The 18,519-nt window shown below is 41.3% G+C and overlaps 1 protein-coding gene across 2 annotated transcripts in view; it reads left to right on the plus strand.

Annotated features, from left to right (window-relative positions):
- The window catches only part of LOC123770531 (uncharacterized), a 187,928-nt gene that overhangs the window by 43,704 nt on the left and 125,705 nt on the right, over positions 1-18,519 (plus strand). For both annotated transcript variants that reach the window (XR_011222212.1, XM_069301912.1), the window contains exons 2-3: positions 1,902-5,059; positions 14,062-14,367. Coding sequence is in view for 1 of the 2 variants with exons in the window: in XM_069301912.1 (XP_069158013.1) it covers positions 2,395-5,059; positions 14,062-14,367 (2,971 nt within the window). In the remaining variant the exon portion in view is untranslated. The remainder of the gene's footprint in view (positions 1-1,901; positions 5,060-14,061; positions 14,368-18,519) is intronic.

An 18,519-nucleotide genomic window follows, 5' to 3' on the forward strand; every position in this document is an offset into this window, starting at 1 on the left:
AGGCGGCCCCTTTATGCACCTCTAGGCGGCCCCTTTATGCACCTCTACGCGGCCCCTTTATGCACCTCTAGGGGCCCCTTTATGTACCTCTAGGCGGCCCCTTTATGCACCTCTAGGCGGCCCCTTTATGTACCTATAGGCGGCCCCTTTATGTACCTCTAGGTGGCTTTTTATGCACCTCTAGGCGGCCTCTTTATGTGCCTCTAGGCGGCCCTTTATGTACCTCTAGGCGGCCCCTTTATTCACCTCTAGGCGGCCCCTTTATGTACCTCTAGGCGGCCCTTTATGTACATCTAGGCGGCCCCTTTATGTACCTCTAGGCGGCCCCTTTATGCACCTCTAGGCGGCCCCTTTATGTACCTCTAGGCGGCCCCTTTATGCACCTCTAGCCGGCCCTTTTATGCACCTCTAGGCGGCCCCTTTATGTGCATCTAGGCGGCCCCTTTATGTGCCTCTAGGCGGCCCTTTATGTGCCTCTAGGCGGCCCTTTATGTACCTCAAGGCAGCCCTTTTTTGTGTCTCTAGGCGGCCTTTTTTTGGGCCTCTAGGGGGCCATTTTATGTGCCTCTTGGCTGCCATTTTATGGGCCTCTAGGCGGCCATTTTATGTGCCTCAAGGCGGCCCTTTTTGTGCCTCGAGGCGGCCATTTTATGGGCCTCCAGGTGGCCATATTTTGGCCTCATGGCGGCCATTTTATGTGCCTCTAGGAGGCCCTTTTTGTGCCTCTAGGCGGCCATTTTATTTGCCTCTAGGCGACCCATTATGTTCCTCTAGGCGGCCCTTTGTGTGCCTCTAGGCGGCCCCTTTATGTACCTACAAGCGACCCATTATGTGCCTCTAGGCAGCCTTTTATGTGCCTCCTGGCGGCCATTTTATGTGCCTCTAGGCGGCCATTTTATGTGCCTCTAGGCGGCCATTTTATGTGCCTCTAGGCGGCCATTTTATATGATGAGGCTCTACGCGGCCCGCCATCATTGCTCCTATAAGAGACTCTCAGGGGACGGAAGTTTACTTGTAGTAAACTCCATGTAAGTTGTTAACATTATACTGTGAATATTGTCCACAAGAGAGCGGAGGGGGAGAGGGCGATCTACACAGAACCTCAGATGGCAACCCTTGCAAGAAAATAAATAAATAATTCAAAGCCTAATTAATATGATATAGCAAAGTTCGTGGTAGGGGGGTAGCTTTGGTACTCTTTAAAGTTGTACTCCCTACATATATGCTATTCCCTGTTGGGCACATACCCAGCAGGAATTACTGTTAGAAATTAGGTGAGGCTAGCTCCCTGAGTAGGGTCTTCTAGCTCGCGTAGACAGAGAAGCAGACATTATTTCTTATTGATACAGATTTATCATTTCTTGTTCAATTTTGTGTTATATAGTTAACAACTTATTATTACTACCGTCGACATAACTTTTCATCCTTTTGACAACATCAATAATATCAACTATACTTTCCGAAGAATGTGTAAACATAGCTTCCTTAATCTCTCTTAATAAGGGAGATTTCTAATTCATGAGATACACTTTGTCATTCTTCTCTTTATGGGTTCAAGTTAAATTATGTCCAGTATATTGTATGTTGACCAAACTGAACTGCATAATCTAAATAGGTCCTTACAAGAGCAAGATAAAGGCAGAGAATAACATTACTAAATGCTACACCGTATATTTCTGTGTGAGAAAATGAGCACCATTACTCTACCTAAACCAGAAGCCAACACCACAATGATCACAGGAGTTAGGTCAAAATATTGACAAGTTTTAAGTTATAAAATAAAACAAAATGCAGGAGGCAGACTTTGGAATTTTATTTGTTTTAGTGATCTCAAAAATGTATTTCAGGTCCAATGTTTAACACTAACATCTTGTTTTAATAACGTTAAATTGTTCTTCCAGATGACAGAAATCTGAAGAGTATAAAGACAGAAGAAATTAACTAGTTAAAGAACAAATTGAAAATAACAAATAAAGCTGGAACCGAATATTGCATTAACATGTGAACACATTTTGTAAAATTTGGTTTATTTGGAAATCACTTATATTTTTGGTCAATTAAGTGACTGTATTATGGTTAATGCAGTCGGATCATCACCGATTAGTTCCGAGTTTGATTCCCTGGCAGTGTGAGATGCTCAGCCTCCTGATACCTCTGTTCACCTAGCAGTAAACATTAACCTGGAAATTAGTCAACTGTTGAGGGATGCATCCTGAGGAAGGTCTGTCGTTGGCTTAGGAAGGCCTACATAAGCCTAACAAGCTGCCCGTCTCCGACAGTGAGAAACAATGTTATGTTTTTAAACATAATATAATAACAAATCCAGCGTGGGACATTTACTGCTTGTGTGAAACTTGACAACAGTTGTGTGAGGTGAGAATCATACGGCCCAATATGGCGGCCTCGAGTCCTGTTATCCAACCGGAAGATGTGAACAGACTGCGGTATGGACTGGCTGTGACTAAGGCAGGACGAGACGCGCTAGCAAGTGTGTTTATGTGGTCGTACCGGGGTACCTTCCCAGTAGTGACTTACCTCACTCAGGACATGGGGTACACCAATGCTCAGTACAGGCGTGTCTTCGATGATCACCAGAGGGATAAACTCGAAGCTTCCACTGACGCGGCAACTTTTGACATCACCCTGTTGTATAAACTCCTGCAACGTGTGTGTGGTCTGGCTGAGATGAATGACCCCACGTGGACCACTCCAGGGCCTCAGGGACCATCACTTGAACACCTCATTTACAAGCTGAAGAAATACCGAAACACGTTGGCCCATGATAATGTGGGAATGTCAGAGCAAGATCTTACGTCAACACTGACGGAGCTCAGTGACTTATTGGCTAAGATGCTGGCTGAGGCCGGCGTCCGGTGTGGGACAAACAGCCAGGATGTGGACCACGTGACCAGAGATGTCACCAAGTATATTGGTGGTCTGCTAGCGAAGGTCAGAGAGCCGCTGGATCCCTCAGATGTGGCGTACTTGCCTCAGCTCCGCCAGGAGATTAAGATGTTCAGAAGCCACATCACAGAAGAGGTTCAACAGATGAGCAAGCAGGAGCTAACTGACGGGTATAAACTGCTGTACCAGATTGTTCCCGCACCCTGGCTCCTCCTCAACATTAACTACAACCCAAGTCTTGCTTTTACACGACTGCGACTTCTTGAAGATCCCGTCATAGGGGCAAGACCCTCCGACGCTGCCAAGGGTCAGGATATAAACTATGAAGACATCTTGAGTATGAGACGAGAGGACGGAAGAGTCCCTCAGTGTGTCCTCCTGACGGGGGAAGGTGGTATGGGCAAGACAACTTTACTCAAGCTCATCCTCGAGAAGTGGGTAAAGGAACCTGCTGCCATACGTCTCCTGGGCACTGTGGACCTCGTTTTCTATGTACAGTGCAGGGACATACATCTTAATACCTTCGATGATCTCCTCCGCCAGTTGCTGCCTCAAACACTTAATGATTCTGGTGCCGACTTCCAGCTGTTTAGGGAGATAATCTTGAGCTTAAATATATTAGTCCTGATTGACGGCTACGACGAGGTCAACGACCATTCAGGAAGGCTGGTGAAGGAGCTGTTGCACCTGCCTGGCAAGGATGTGAGGTTGGTGATAACCACACGGCCGGGGTGGGACCAACAACTGTCACAGCTCGTCCCACACACCAGACCTCGCTGCAACATCCTCGTCTTGGGCATCACTCCAGAACGTCGCGTGGAGTTCGCCGAGAGAACCATCAAGGTGCTGGTGGAGGAAGAGAGCCAACGGAGTGTCATCACAGGGAGGTTTACCCAGCGGCTGGAGGAGATGAGTGAGTTCCTTGGTGAGTACCTCAACACTCCACTCACCTTGACCTTGTTGGCGCTGCTGTGTGTCGAGGCTCCAGAAGAATTTAACAACCTCACCACAAACACTCAAGTCTACGAGAAGATTCATGACTTCATAACCAGTAAACTGGTGTCCAGACTCACAGACAAACACGTGACCGAACCCAAAAGAAAATTTGACGAAAATGTGAGAAAGTTTTTGTGGTTCTTAGAAGAGATTAGTTTAAGAGGGATCCAGAGGCAGGAGTACGACCTTTGGCCGGAGACGGAAGCGGAGATTAGGGAGAAGTGTGACACTCTGGGACTGCCGCAGGAGGAGGTCTTGTCCAACTATTTCACAAGAACCAGCTACCGTCGGGGCCTCAATGTGGTGTGGGTGTTTGGTTATTTTCACGCCAGATACCAGGAGTATTGTGCCAGCAGGAGGCTGGTCGCTCTCTTGTTGAGGGCTGAGCAAGACCGAGGTGATCCAGCATCACACCGTGTGTCAGGGGAAAGGTCTATAATCATTGACCTCTTGGTGGATGTTGTACGTAAGGAAAAACGCTCCTTGGGAGATCACCTGAGAGAGTCAAAGTTTGATATTAGCGACGTGCTACAAGAGTTTAGGGAGCGCCCCAGATGGCAGAACATTTTACTCAGCACAACCGGGGTGCTGTGTGCCCAGGGAGTAGAGGACAGGTTCATTACTCACATAATTGACCTGTGCAAGATGGTTACACATGAGACTGACGAGCTGTTGAAGCATGTAGCAGAGTCCAGCGGAAGTGAGCATGTCATCCAAGCCGTGTGTGAGAAGCTGCGTACAGAACAAAAGTGGTCAATACAGAGTGTTGACTCGTGGGTTGTCCTGCCGCTTGTCCTTAAGAAGGTGACACCTACGAAAACTTGCCTAATCATAAAAGATACACCCCAACTAAAGCAGTGTCTGTCTACACTGTTTGTGCTGGCAAAAATGCAGGTAACCATATCCTTATGTCTTGCATATAGTTTATTCAGCAAAGAGAGAAACAGTGATATATCAAAGCAATGTTTGGAGAGGCTGACAGCCCCCGGCAGTAAGTGTATCTTAGAGGAGTTTTATGGTGTCTTGCCTGAGGTAGCCATACCCCTCCTGCCTCACACCCTCGAGAGCCTCGGCCAGCAAATCACACCACAGCAACTGCCCGTACAACTGCCCGTCCTCATCCGTCACCTGTCTCACCTTTCTCACCTGCAGACTCTTGGTAAATATTCATATTTTCCACCATAATTTTTAGGGTTATTTAATAATAATACAAATTTTGCAAAGGGCTTCATTCGTCATGTTTAATATAGTAATTCAGATTTACATTGTTTACATATATGTTTCCAACCTTATGGACGAAAGACTCCTTATATTGTTTACAAACATAATCACCTTATGGGAGACAAACACCTTATTTTGTTTACAAATATAGTCATCTTATGGACGACAACCACCTTATTTTGTTTACAAATATAGTCACCTTAAGAGCGACAAACACCTTATATTGTTTGCAAATATAGTCACCTTAAGGGTGACAAACCTTCTACTTTGATTACAAATATAGTCTTATTAAGGGCGACTACTCCATGAATAAAAATTTTTCGAAACATTCCGCTGCTGTATATATTCTTGTGCATAAATAATTTCATGAAGTATTTAGCGACGCCATACTTTTGGTTCCGATGACTTACCACTTTAACTTTGACTCGTGGTACAGATCTCCTTTCGCTGTGACCTAATTCCTGTTCAGAATTCCTTTCGTTGAAGACATCATAAGAAGGAAGGTGAAACTTGGCGTTCAAGTTTCTTGGCGTTCACAGTTTCAATCAATTTGTTGACCATTGCTTTCAGTTCGGTTGTAGTGTCCTTCGTTACCCTTTGGAATTTAGTTTGTTCAGAGAGTATGAGTTTCATTTTCGCCAGATATTCGTCTTTTTTAAGAATGACGTATATTGGCGACTTGTCGCCTCTCCTGACAACTATCTCCTTGTTCTCACGAAGGCTCTTAGCTGCCGCTTTGAGCTCGGGGGACAGTACGGTGATTCTGTAGTTGCCTCGATTCTTTCCTCCTTCCGCAATAAGTTCTGCTTGTAAGGTATCTTTGGTGGTGACCTTCTTTTGTGCTTCGAGGTCGAATATGTCGTCCAACAGAATCTCCAACTCCACTTTCCGGGCCATCTCACTCGGTCTGGACATAACGTGACAGTTTATACCCCGATTTAGGAGAGTGACTTGGTCCTCAGTGAGGTTGATTCCTGCAAGGTTCAGGAAGCCATCTCTTGGTCGTGGAATTGCCATAGTCGGAGGGGACAAGAAATCGGGACTCCACCTGCCAAAGATTATTGGGGAATATAAACCTGGATATGCGTATGGAAATGTGAAGACACACAAGCCTGGAAACCCACTTTGGCCAATCATCAGCCAGATACCCACACCCACGTACAGACTGGCAAAGCGACTCAACGGCTTGCTGACTCCTTATGTCCCTTGCGCCTTCAGCCTGAAGTCTCCAAAGGAATTTGTTGACTTGCTGCGGGGAACACGGGCCACAGGGATAAGAGCCTCGTTGGACGTAGAATCTCTGTTTACCAACGTACCTGTTGATGAAACAATCGGGATGATAGCCGACAGAGTGAAACGTGATCCGGCCTGTACTCCTCTTGACATACCAGAAAACAGTCTTAGGAAACTACTCCAAGCTTGTACTAAAGAGACACCCTTCTTGAGCCCGGATGGACACATGTATAAGCAAGTAGATGGGGTCGCCATGGGTTCTCCCCTAGGTGTCCTGTTTGCAAACTTCTACATGGGTACCATCGAGCAAAAGGTCTTAGTCTACATGAACTTGAAACCGGCCATATACTGCAGGTATGTTGACGACATTTTTACACAGGTACCTGATGTCAGACATCTGCAGGAGCTGAAGGAGGCATTTGAGCGGAATTCTGTGTTGCGTTTCACTTACGAGATGGAGAAGGATGGGAAGCTGCCCTTTCCAGATTTAACAGTCATGGAAAGGAGCGGAGGTTTCCACACTGCAGTCTACACTAAGGAAACAAACAGGAATGTGCCTCAATGCCAACAGTGACTGCCCAGACAGGTACAAGAGGAGTCTCGTTAACGCTTATGTCGACCGTGCTCTCAGCCACAGCTCAGGATGGAAGCAAGTCGATGAAGAACTCTGTAGGGTAAGGCAGGTCCTAGTCAACAATGGCTAATCCAATGGTTTCGTGGAAGACATCATAAGAAGGAAAGTGAAACGCCATGCAACCTCTGAAGAGACAACTAACACAACACCTATACCCCCTATTAGACTATTTTACAGGAACTTCTTTTCCACAGCCCATAAAACGGAGGGAAGGGTCCTGAAAGATATTGTCAGTAGAAACGTTATCCCTACAGACAAAAATCAGAAGATACAATTGACGATTTACTATAAAAACAAGAAAATGGCCAACCTACTCATGAGAAACTCTCCAAACACAAAGCAGAACGCTTTAAAAGAGACCAATGTCGTCTATGCCTTCAAATGCCCACTTGGGGACTGTAAGCCTCAAAGAATTCAGTATATAGGCAAGACAACAACATCTCTTTCCAGGCGGTTAACGATGCATAAGCAACAGGGCTCCATTAAGGAACATATAATCTCTTCCCACAACCAGACCATCACCAGAGAAGTCTTAACAAAAAACACGGAAATCATCGATAGATACAGCGATAGCAGGCGGCTTGATATCTGCTAGGCACTACAAATTAAGAAGTCGACACCAGCAATCAACAGCCAATTAATGCACAAATATATTCTACCCACTTCAAGACTCTACACCAATATAGAAGCATCAAGAAATATGGGCCAATATGCCCTTTGCAGTTACTTCCATTCTTCCCTTTAACTTACAAAATATTATACCCATTGTTTCGTGTTCTGTCTTGTGTTAAAAGTTTGTTTTCACCTCATCCAAAACTGTTGTAACATATCGTCTCACCCAAATGCAGGTATAAAATCAAAGCTGTTTAAACTCTGTTTAGTGTTTGCAGATTATAGTTGTGTGTGTGTATATATATATATATATTTTTTTTTTTTTTTTAAAGTTTGTGAGGGTACCACCTCTGGTGCCAATGTGGGGACCCATAGCCTCGGAGAAGAAATCCGCTTGACCATCAAGATCCGCTTGACCATCACGACAGATTAAGGCGTCCCTGTACATACCAGTTGCGTTGCTCCTGGCAGTATGGGTTCGAGTCACTTCTGGGGTGTGAGTTTTCAGTTGTATATAGTCCTGGGGACCATTCAGGCTTGTTTGCATTTGTGTTCCTCACGTGTGCCCCAAAGAATGAGGTGATTTGATAAAATGCTATGCCCAAGATTACCATCCGAGTGCCGGCGGGGAAGTGGTTCAAATAGCTTCGGCTATCACTTCCTTATGTCCTGTCGTGATGGTCAAGCGGATTAAGGCGTCCCTGTACATACCAGTTGCGTTGCTCCTGGCAGTATGGGTTCGAGTCACTTCTGGGGTGTGAGTTTTCAGTTGTATATAGTCCTGGGGACCATTCAGGCTTGTTTGCATATATATATATATATATATATATATATATATATATATATATATATATATATATATATATATATATATATATATATATATATATATATATATATATATATATATATATATATATATATATATATATATATATATATATATATATATATATATATATATATATATATTTGATGCACAACTTGCCTAAACGCGCAAGTAAAGTTATACAACTTTAGAACACTTTCCCACCAGGAGACTCGAACCCTAGCCAGCACAAAAGCCTTCCAGCAACTGGTTTAACAGGTACGCCTTTAACCCACTGCACCACACTCAGACCCTTAAAAGAGATGGTAATTTCAGAGTATTTATACACACCAAAGACTACCACCTCCCAAGGGCAACTAGAGCAAGTGAGGGGTCATTTTTACGTTTTTCATCAAGTCCCTGTTAATATGGGAGAACTCTGTGTCTATGCTTGATGCACAACTTGCCTAAACGCGCAAGTGAAGTTATACAACTTTAGAACACTTTCCCACCAGGAGACTCGAACCCTAGCCAGCACAGAAGCCTTCCAGCAACTGGTATAACAGGTACGCCTTTAACCCACTGCACCACGCTCAGACCCTTAAAAGAGATGGTAATTTCAGGGTATTTATACACACCAAAGATTACCACCTCCCAATGGCAACTAGAGCAAGTGAGGGGTCATTTTAACTTTTTTCATCAAGTCCCTGTTAATATGGGAGAACTCTGTGTCTATGCTTGATGCACAATTTGCCTAAACGCGCAAGTGAAGTTATACAACTGTTATACCAGTTGCTGGAAGGCTTCTGTGCTGGCTAGGGTTCAAGTCTCCTGGTGAGAAAGTGTTCTAAAGTTGCATAACTTCACTTGCACGTTTAGGCAAGTTGTGCATCAAGCATAGACACAGAGTTCTCCCATATTAACAGGGACTTGATGAAAAACATAAAAATGACCCCTCACTTGCCCTAGTTGCCCTTGGGAGGTGGTAATCTTTGGTGTGTATAAATACTCCGAAATTACCATCTCTTTTAAGGGTCTGAGCGTTGTGCAGTGGGTTAAAGGCGTACCTGTTATACCAGTTGCTGGAAGGCTTCTTTCTGTGCTGGCTAGGGTTCGAGTCTCCTGGTGGGAAAGTGTTCTAAAGTTGTGTATATATATATATATATATATATATATGCGAACAAGCCTGAATGGTCCCCAGGACAATATGCAACTGAAAACTCACACCCCAGAAGTGACTCGAACCCATACTCCCAGATGCCACGCAACTGGTATGTACAAGACGCCTTAATCCACTTGACCATCACGACCGGACAAAATGAGGTGATAGCCGAGGCTATTTGAACCACCCCACCGCCGGCACTCGGATAGTAATCTTGGGCATATATATATATATATATATATATATATATATATATATATATATATATATATATATATATATATATATATATATATATATTAGTATATTTTGGTAGCAGTCTTTCCTGTAGACATATATTATTAAATATGACCGAAAAAGTAATATTAATAATTCTAACACAAATTTTCTCAATCTTTCGTACATTTCTTTTCACTGTTGGAGGTAAATCAAAAATCAATTCTCCAAAATTCATTTTTATTTCTAGTCTGACGCGACACGAGCGCGTTTCGTAAAACTTATTACATTTTCAAAGACTTTAATTTACAAATACACAAAATTAAAGAGACTGTAAGCTCCAAAAAACCCAGTATATAGGCAAGACAACAACATCTCTTTCTAGGCGTTTAACGATGCATCAGCAACAGGGCTTCATTAAGGAACATATAATCTCTTCCCACAACCAAACCATCGCCAGAGAAATCCTAGTAAACAACACAGAAATCATCGATAGATACAGCGATAGCAGGCGGCTTGACGTTTGCGAGGCACTACACATCAAGAAGTCAACACCAGCAATCAACAGCCAATTAATGCACAACTATATTCTACCCACCTCAAGACTCCGCTCCAATATAGAAGCATCAAGAAATATGGACCAATAGGCTTTCTACAAACACTTCTATTCAATACCCATTGTTTCGTGTTCTGTCTTGTGTTGATGAAATTAATACCCTATTAATGCCACCTCTTGTTCTGTCTTGTGTTGATGAATTTAATACCCTATTAATGCCACCTCACCCCATCCACCTCACTCAAATGTAGATATAAAATCGGAGATGCGTAAGTTCTATTCAGTTGTGTATTTGTAAATTAAAGTCTTTGAAAATGTAATAAGTTTTACGAAACGCGCTCGTGTCGCGTCAGACTAGAAATAAAAATGAATTTTGGAGAATTGATTTTTGATTTACCTCCAACAGTGAAAAGAAATGTACGAAAGATTGATAAAATTCGTGTTAGAATTATTAATCTTACTTTTTCGGTCATATTTAATAATATATATATATATATATATATATATATATATATATATATATATATATATATATATATATATATATATATATATATATATATATATATATATATATATATATATATATATATATATATATATATATATATATATATATATATATATATATATATATATATATATATATATATATATATATATATATATATATATATATATATATATATATATATATATATATATATATATATATATATATATATATATATATATATATATATATATATATATATATATATATATATATATATATATATATATATATATATATATATATATATATATATATATATATATATATATATATATATATATATATATATATATATATATATATATATATATATATATATATATATATATATATATATATATATATATATATATATATATATATGATTTGGTAATTCTCGTCTCCTTTCTAGGGAGTACATTTTGAGAGCTTAGGGACGATCCCAATAGTTTAGGTGCTTTATCGTGACTATGTTTGGCGTATCTCCCCTCTATCTCTGTATCCCCTCTATTTAAGCATTCCTGCTCTGAAGGGAGAAGTGAGTACGGACCAGTATTCAAGGAGGGACAGCACAAGCAATTTGGACAGTATGACCATTGTGATGGATCCCTGTATTTGAAGGTTCTCGTGATCCATCTCAACATTTTTGCAGTTGGGGCTAAATTTGCTTGGTTTTGCTCCCTATACGTTAGGTCGTCAGACATCATTATTGCCAGATCCTTTACATGTTGCTTTCCTCACTATATTATTTCCTGCATGATTCACTTTTCTGCAAGATTCACAGAACTACCTCTTTTCCCAGCATGATTCACGTAGCTTCCTCTCTTTCCCGCGAGATTTACGGAGCATCTTCTCTTGTCCGCAAGATTCACGGAGTTTTCTCTCTTTCCTGCAAGATTCACAGAGCTTCATCTCTTCCCAGCAAGATTCACGGAATTTCCTCTCTTCCCAGCAAGATTCAAGGAGTTTCCTTTCTTCCCAGCAAGATTCGCGGAGTTTCCTCTCTTCCCTGCAAGATTCGCGGAGTTTCCTCTCTTCCCTGCAAGATTCGCGGAGTTTCCTCTCTTCCCTGCAAGATTACCAGAGCTTCCCAACATGATTCATGAAGCTTCCTCTATTCCGTGCAAGTTTTAAGGAGCTTCTTCTCTTACTCGCAAGATTCACGAGCTTCCTCTCTCCCATGCAATATTCACGGGACTTCATATCTTCCCCACAAGATGCACTGAGCTTCCTCTCTTTCCCGGCAAGATTCACGGTGGTATCTTCCACTGCCAGGAGTAGGGTCTAAAACCTGAGAAAACTAAATACTCCTCTACGTCAATGTTACTCTTTAAACGCGCCTATTCTTACCTAACCGAACCTGAACTTAACCTGAATTTACCTGAGGACCACAATGTCTCTAGTATCCTCGACGGGGACACGAAATCGAGGGCTTGTCATAGGTCCCCCGATTTTTCATTATGATTTTATCTAGCTGGATTTTGAACGTAGTAATGTGTTGGCATTTACGCATTCGGCGCGTAGGCGGTTCCACAAGTTTAAACCCCTGTGGGTGAAAAAGCATCCTGTCCTACATTGTGGCTTGTTGAGCTTGAAGCAGTTGCTCCATGTATGTGTTACATATGACCATTTAAAGAAGTGGTCTGGAACAATATTCTATAAATTGTTCATTTTAAAAGTTTTGATGAGCACAGTCGTGGCATGTTTGGCTTGCAATGGTCCTCAACCGTTCCTGGCATATGAGTTGACTTAGTTCTGGAATGATGTTTGTCGCTCGGTGGTGAACTTTCTTCAAAGTAGATACTGTATGTCCTTCTGAAGACGAGGTCTCCATGCGTGGATACAGTAGTCTAAGTGGAGGCGCCCCAGAGATTTGTTCAGTTGAAATACCAACAGTACCAACAATAACTTTAAACATTAGTGTGGGTATTGGAATGTTATGTAATTTCTCTTGTGTGACCACCTATGTAAAGTATACAGTGTTGACTGCCTTTTATTATCCATTATAACTTGGTTGGTCTTGTGTTTTGGTTTTACCGAATCTTCGATTTTGGTTTTACTTCTTATGCTTGCATATAAAGACTTTGTATATTTATGTTTTGGCCAAGTTTTCTTTCGGAGCTTCTTTTGGTTGATCTCATTTCCTAAGTGGCTGAATATAGAGTCCCTCTTTATATCTCATAATCTATATTGTTCTTTGTGGAGTTATATCTTCTCCATATCTTAGTCATTAGAACTATTTAATGTGTTATCCATCTTGTTCTCTTGCTTTTCTAACTTCGTGACATATATTTTTGAACAAGTTCAGTGATGAACATTAATTTTTTCAAAATGTTTCCATATCTTGAAGTCCTATTTGCTCCCTCCAGGAGGTGTTTTTGCAATTCCTCCTTCACCTTGAGTCTCCTCAAGGGTAGTCAAGAAAGTCATTATCCTAAACCATTATATTGGTTTCTGTAACTGCCATCCCTCTTAGAATGTTGTGATCACAAGATGAGGCGAGCTTCTCCCCACCATATATTTGGTTGACCATATCGTCCTCTGATGTTAGATCTAGATCTAACAAGATTTAAATAGCTTTGGTGGACTTTGTCACCTGCTGTATGGGAAAGGACTTAAATATAAGGTCAAGAAATTGTTCTCCTTCCAATTTCATATTAGATTCACCTAATCCATTATCTCATAGTTAAAGTCTCCCATTATAGAAGCTTAGGTTTCAGCTACCGCATTAATCTCATTATGCAGATCACTAACATCCTCTGTTGTTCCTCTGTCTGTCCTGTAGCAAACTCCAACTGTCAGTTTGCTACCACCTTGAACTAGTATGTTGCCCCTTACAGATTCTGAGTCTTCTATGGAACCTACTTTCTCATTGCTGGTTGCAATCAAGTGCTCTATTAGATACATTGATATTATTATTATTATAACATCATTTCGCAGCCAAGTGGTTACATAACAACATTTCTGCTGGTGGTCACACAACGGAACATATTTCAGTAAAGAATTTATAATTTTAAAAGCTATTAATATATAGTTTAGATGCTATTAATACTATCCAAAATACCCAGTTGTCATCAGGTAATAAACCCAGCAGTAAGGTGAGTGGATGGCTCAGTATGTCTTCTTGTTATATCTTAGAACATACCAGTAACGACAGTGACTGTATCTCAGTGTATGTCTTCAGGCATTACCCTGGACGCCAGGAGCTACGTGGACCCGGACACCCTGGACGCCAGGAGCTACGTGAACCAGGACACCCTGGACACCAGGAGCTACGTGCACCCAGACACCCTGGACGCCACGGGCTACGTGGACCCGGACACCCTGGACACTCTGCCGTACCAGGGAAGGAGGCTCGACCTGACCATCAGGCGGGGCCTCACTGATGACGACCCCGCCATAGACTGGTGCTGCCACCTGGCAGCTCAGCTGTGTCCTCCCTCAAGAGGAGGGTATAGTCTCCTGTGGTTCCGTGACACGCGTCTCACCAGTACGTATTGACTACATTTTAACACGTGAATATCTGTAACTCAGTTGTTTAATTCACAGTGCTTCTAGTGGTTTCATAAATATTTTTACATTAAAAGTCATGAATTAGAGAACTTATAAGGCTTCTTGAGTAACTTTGAGCACCGTTTAGCGACCAAGAATATTCATCAAGCAAGCTTCACTGCTTATAAGATAACACTGATCAATATTTAGCCCAACATTGTCTTGCTTAATACAAGCTAGATTTACTTGATATAAGTTTTCTTTGGCATGAGTGTGTGACATAGACAGGTGTGGATGGGGAGAGTAGCCAGGTGTGGGCTTTAGTGTTCCCTCTCATCTACATGTGTGGGTTGGGAGAGTAGCCAGGTGTGGGCTTCCGTGTTCCTTCCTATCTGCAGGTGTGGGGAGGGAGAGAAGAAGGTGTGGGCATCAGTGTCCCCTCTCTTGTGCAGGTGTGGGGGTGGAGAGTTAACAGGTGTATGCTTTAGTTTTCCCTCTCATCTGCAGATGTGGGTGGGGAAAGTAGTCAGGTGTGAAGGAGACAGGTGTTGGTTTACTGTTCCGTCTCATCTGCAAGTGGGCGCTGGCAGTGGTCCCAGCTGTAGAATTCAGTTTTTCCTCTGATATGCAGGTTTGGATGAGGAGAATATGCTGGTGTGGGGCTTCTTCTGCAGGTGTGGGTGGGGAGAGTAGCCAGGTGTGGGCTTCAGTGTTCCCTCTCATCTGCAGGTGGGGCTCAGAACACAATTTTAGGTTGCCACAACGTACCTGGAAGGTGTTTGAAAGCTGTGACAACGTTTGTTTCATGTATTAGCTACGTTATTGTGTGGTTGTAAATAAGTTGCCACAACATACTGCACAACTTTGGCTAAACAATTTTGAGACCGTGTCGCAACCTTAAATGTTGCATAAAAATCGTTTTCCTGATTGATGGCATATATATATAAAATGTAGAAATATATTAAAAATATATTTCTACATATACTAGAAATAAAATTGAAGCATAATAAAAGGTAGGTTAAAAATATTTTATTCATTACTTTCACTTAATGGAGAATCCATGGTAGTGGTGGTGGAATTGTTGCTGGGTTGTGGCTGGTGGCTGTGGTGGTAGGTTGTGATTAATGGGAGTGGTGGGTGATGTTTAATGTTGGTGGTAGTGGTTGGTTCTAGTGGTGGTTAATAGTTGTGGTTGGTGGTGGTTGACTGTTGTGGTTGGTAATTGTGGTGGCTGATGGTTGTTATTAATGGTAGTGGTGGTTAATAGCTGTGGATGGTGGTGGTGGTGGTTGATTGCTGTGGTTGGTAATTGTGGTGGCTGATGGTGGTGATTGTCGGAAAATCCGACACCATTTAATAATCATACAGATAATAACTGTATTACCAACAAGTTACCCATAGAAAACGTAACTTGTAGTGGAATTACCGTCTATAGAAAACGGGATATCATCACCACATACTATTATAATTCACCAGCTATTCTGCTGGGAATTATTCTTAAATACATTAGTCTTTGGACTTTACCATCATAAAAACATCTTATATAAATTAACTTAATTATCAATATTAAAGTAGAGTAAATGTGACCCTTCTATCACTTTCTGACATGTGGACAAAGTAGGCCAGGCGTCAGGGAGGAAGGAGGGCAGCCATTGTTGTTTATACTAGACCAGAGGCTCACACGGGAGCAAATTCGGCTCCTGTTAAATTTACTTGGACGTAGTGTTATGGAAACTAAAAGTGTACCATTATCAACACGCTGTCTACAACAATCAAGTTAAGTGTCTATCCGAAACCCGTTTATCATTCATTTATGGCCATTAATGTCAGGATATAGGGTGACCCGGTTAGATCGCGAAATCGCCTCAAACTAAAGGTAATTAAGCCAGGTCTTTAATGTTCCATGTACTGTATAGTGTTTTCTCTGATATAGCTTGTCATATATAGGATTCTGGCTTCACAGCTAGCGCACTTTTGACAGGTCAAGACGAGGAAGAGTTTGTGCACCAGTTACTGGGTGATATGGAAGCTACCTCAAAGAGGATAATTTGGTGTCTACACCCTAGTTATACCTGGTGGACTAACCTTCTGTACTATAAGATAAGGAACCTCATCAATGTATGTAGTTATTTCTGTAATTTGATTGGCTGCATACATATAAATATAAACCCCCCTAATGTGTAGAGGATCGATTTGTGAGATTAAGAGATTATTGCAGAAATACAGTCCACTTAACATTATACAAATTGCTATCGAAGTATATAAATTAACGTAAATATAAATTCATATAAATTAAATAAATATAAATCTCACAGGTCGGTTCCCACATTATTTGGACCTTCGGAACCGGAATATTCGGTCCTTTGAACCCACATTTGGTCATCTTAGTACCGGATGAACCAGTTATCCAGTGGATTCATTAAATATACTAGTGCAGTGTTATTTAAACAAAGGCCAGCAGTCAAGACGGCAGCCTAGCCTCGAGGGAGCTCAGGAGCCTCCCTCAGCCCAGTTCAGCTTCGTCAGCGGTTTCATGCACACCCACAGATATTTGGTGGCGTGTTATTTCGTGAAATGACAGCGCTAATATAGAAGCCAGCCAATTAGTGACTGTCGCAAGATTGTTCACGGATTTCGTGGTGTTACATTTCGCGAGAGATTATCTACGAATTTTGTGGACTTTATTTCGCGAGGTCACTAATAATATTAAATACTTCTAGATAATATTAGAAGTTTCATAGAGGCTAATTAAGAGGCTATTATCAATAATTGTGTATATTATTTCTCCAAAATAGAGAATTATTTAATATATTGCACTAGTGATCACAGTATAATATTTACTAATTGCCAACCCACAACAGGGTAGGATATTAACCATTGACTAGTTGAACTATTATCGTTCATCCTAGTCCCATTATTACCATAGTCAGTTGTACTATATTGATCAACCTAACACCATTAATGAATGGTCCAGACCCTATTTTGGGTGTAATTTTTATCAACTCGAGTTGAGTTGTATATATAATAATTTACTTATGATCATTACACCTTTGAGTGATTAATTAGTGTCTCTACCATCCTAGGGTGATATAGAAGAGCTAACCTAAAGGTACTTCCAGTGACACTGGTTTATCACTCAAATCATTAGTGTGTATGATTGTATATATATAATGTGTATTAATTTTAAGTGCTAACCTCTAGTAGAGGTAGGATTATTGCCTAGTGAGTTCAGAATTTACCCTAGGCTACCATTAGTACTTGCTCACAATTTATGAGCCAGTGGTGCTCAATTAACAAGTCACCATGACTAATCCACAGAAAGCAAAGCGTGCTTTAATATCAAGCAAACGCCAACTAACAAGAGATCTCAACCAATATGAACAGTTGTTATATGAGCCTGTAATTAATTATCGTCGGTTGAAAATACCACTGTTACAGATTCAAACCCAATTGCATATATTGAAAGCAAATAGGAAATCTTACCAAAATCAGGTCCACGACGACGACATAGTAGTTGAAGATGTGGAACCATTCCTGTCTGACCTTGCACAATATGAAGAAGAAACTCAAGCCAGGTTGGAACATTTACACAGGATAATTGAATCAGAACAAATAGCAAGTACATCAAATAAAGTAGATAATGTTATGGATGATCTGGATCTTTTTGAGAATAAATGTAAAGCCAGATTAGATCCTTTAATCAACAAGGATAAAGCTTCACCCAGTAAAGCTTCACCCACTACAGCTTCACCCAATAATATACCACCAGAAATTAAGCAGTTTTCAGACAATTTATCCACAGTCTCTGTGGTTTCTGAAAACCCAATACCTGAAGCTACTAAGTTAACATGCCTCCAAACTAGAGGTGAAGCTGAACCAGTAGTAGAAAATGTAAATGAAAATAGCGACAGCACTAATTTCCCAGTCCAGCCTCCTAGGAATAATGCTGGCAATGAGAAAACTGTCATACATCTAGTACTACAATTGCTGGATTTACCTCAACCTGATCAGACTGCTGACTCATTACAATCCTTCAGCATGGAGTTTGAGTCACTACTAAGAACATTCAGACTTAAGGTTGATATAACTACTAGTGAATGGATGACCAAAGTAGTCCTTCAACGAAAATTGTCCAGCGATATACTAGATG

The sequence above is a fragment of the Procambarus clarkii genome, chromosome 46 (assembly GCF_040958095.1).
Source record: "Procambarus clarkii isolate CNS0578487 chromosome 46, FALCON_Pclarkii_2.0, whole genome shotgun sequence".
Classification (NCBI taxonomy): Eukaryota; Metazoa; Arthropoda; class Malacostraca; order Decapoda; family Cambaridae; genus Procambarus; species Procambarus clarkii.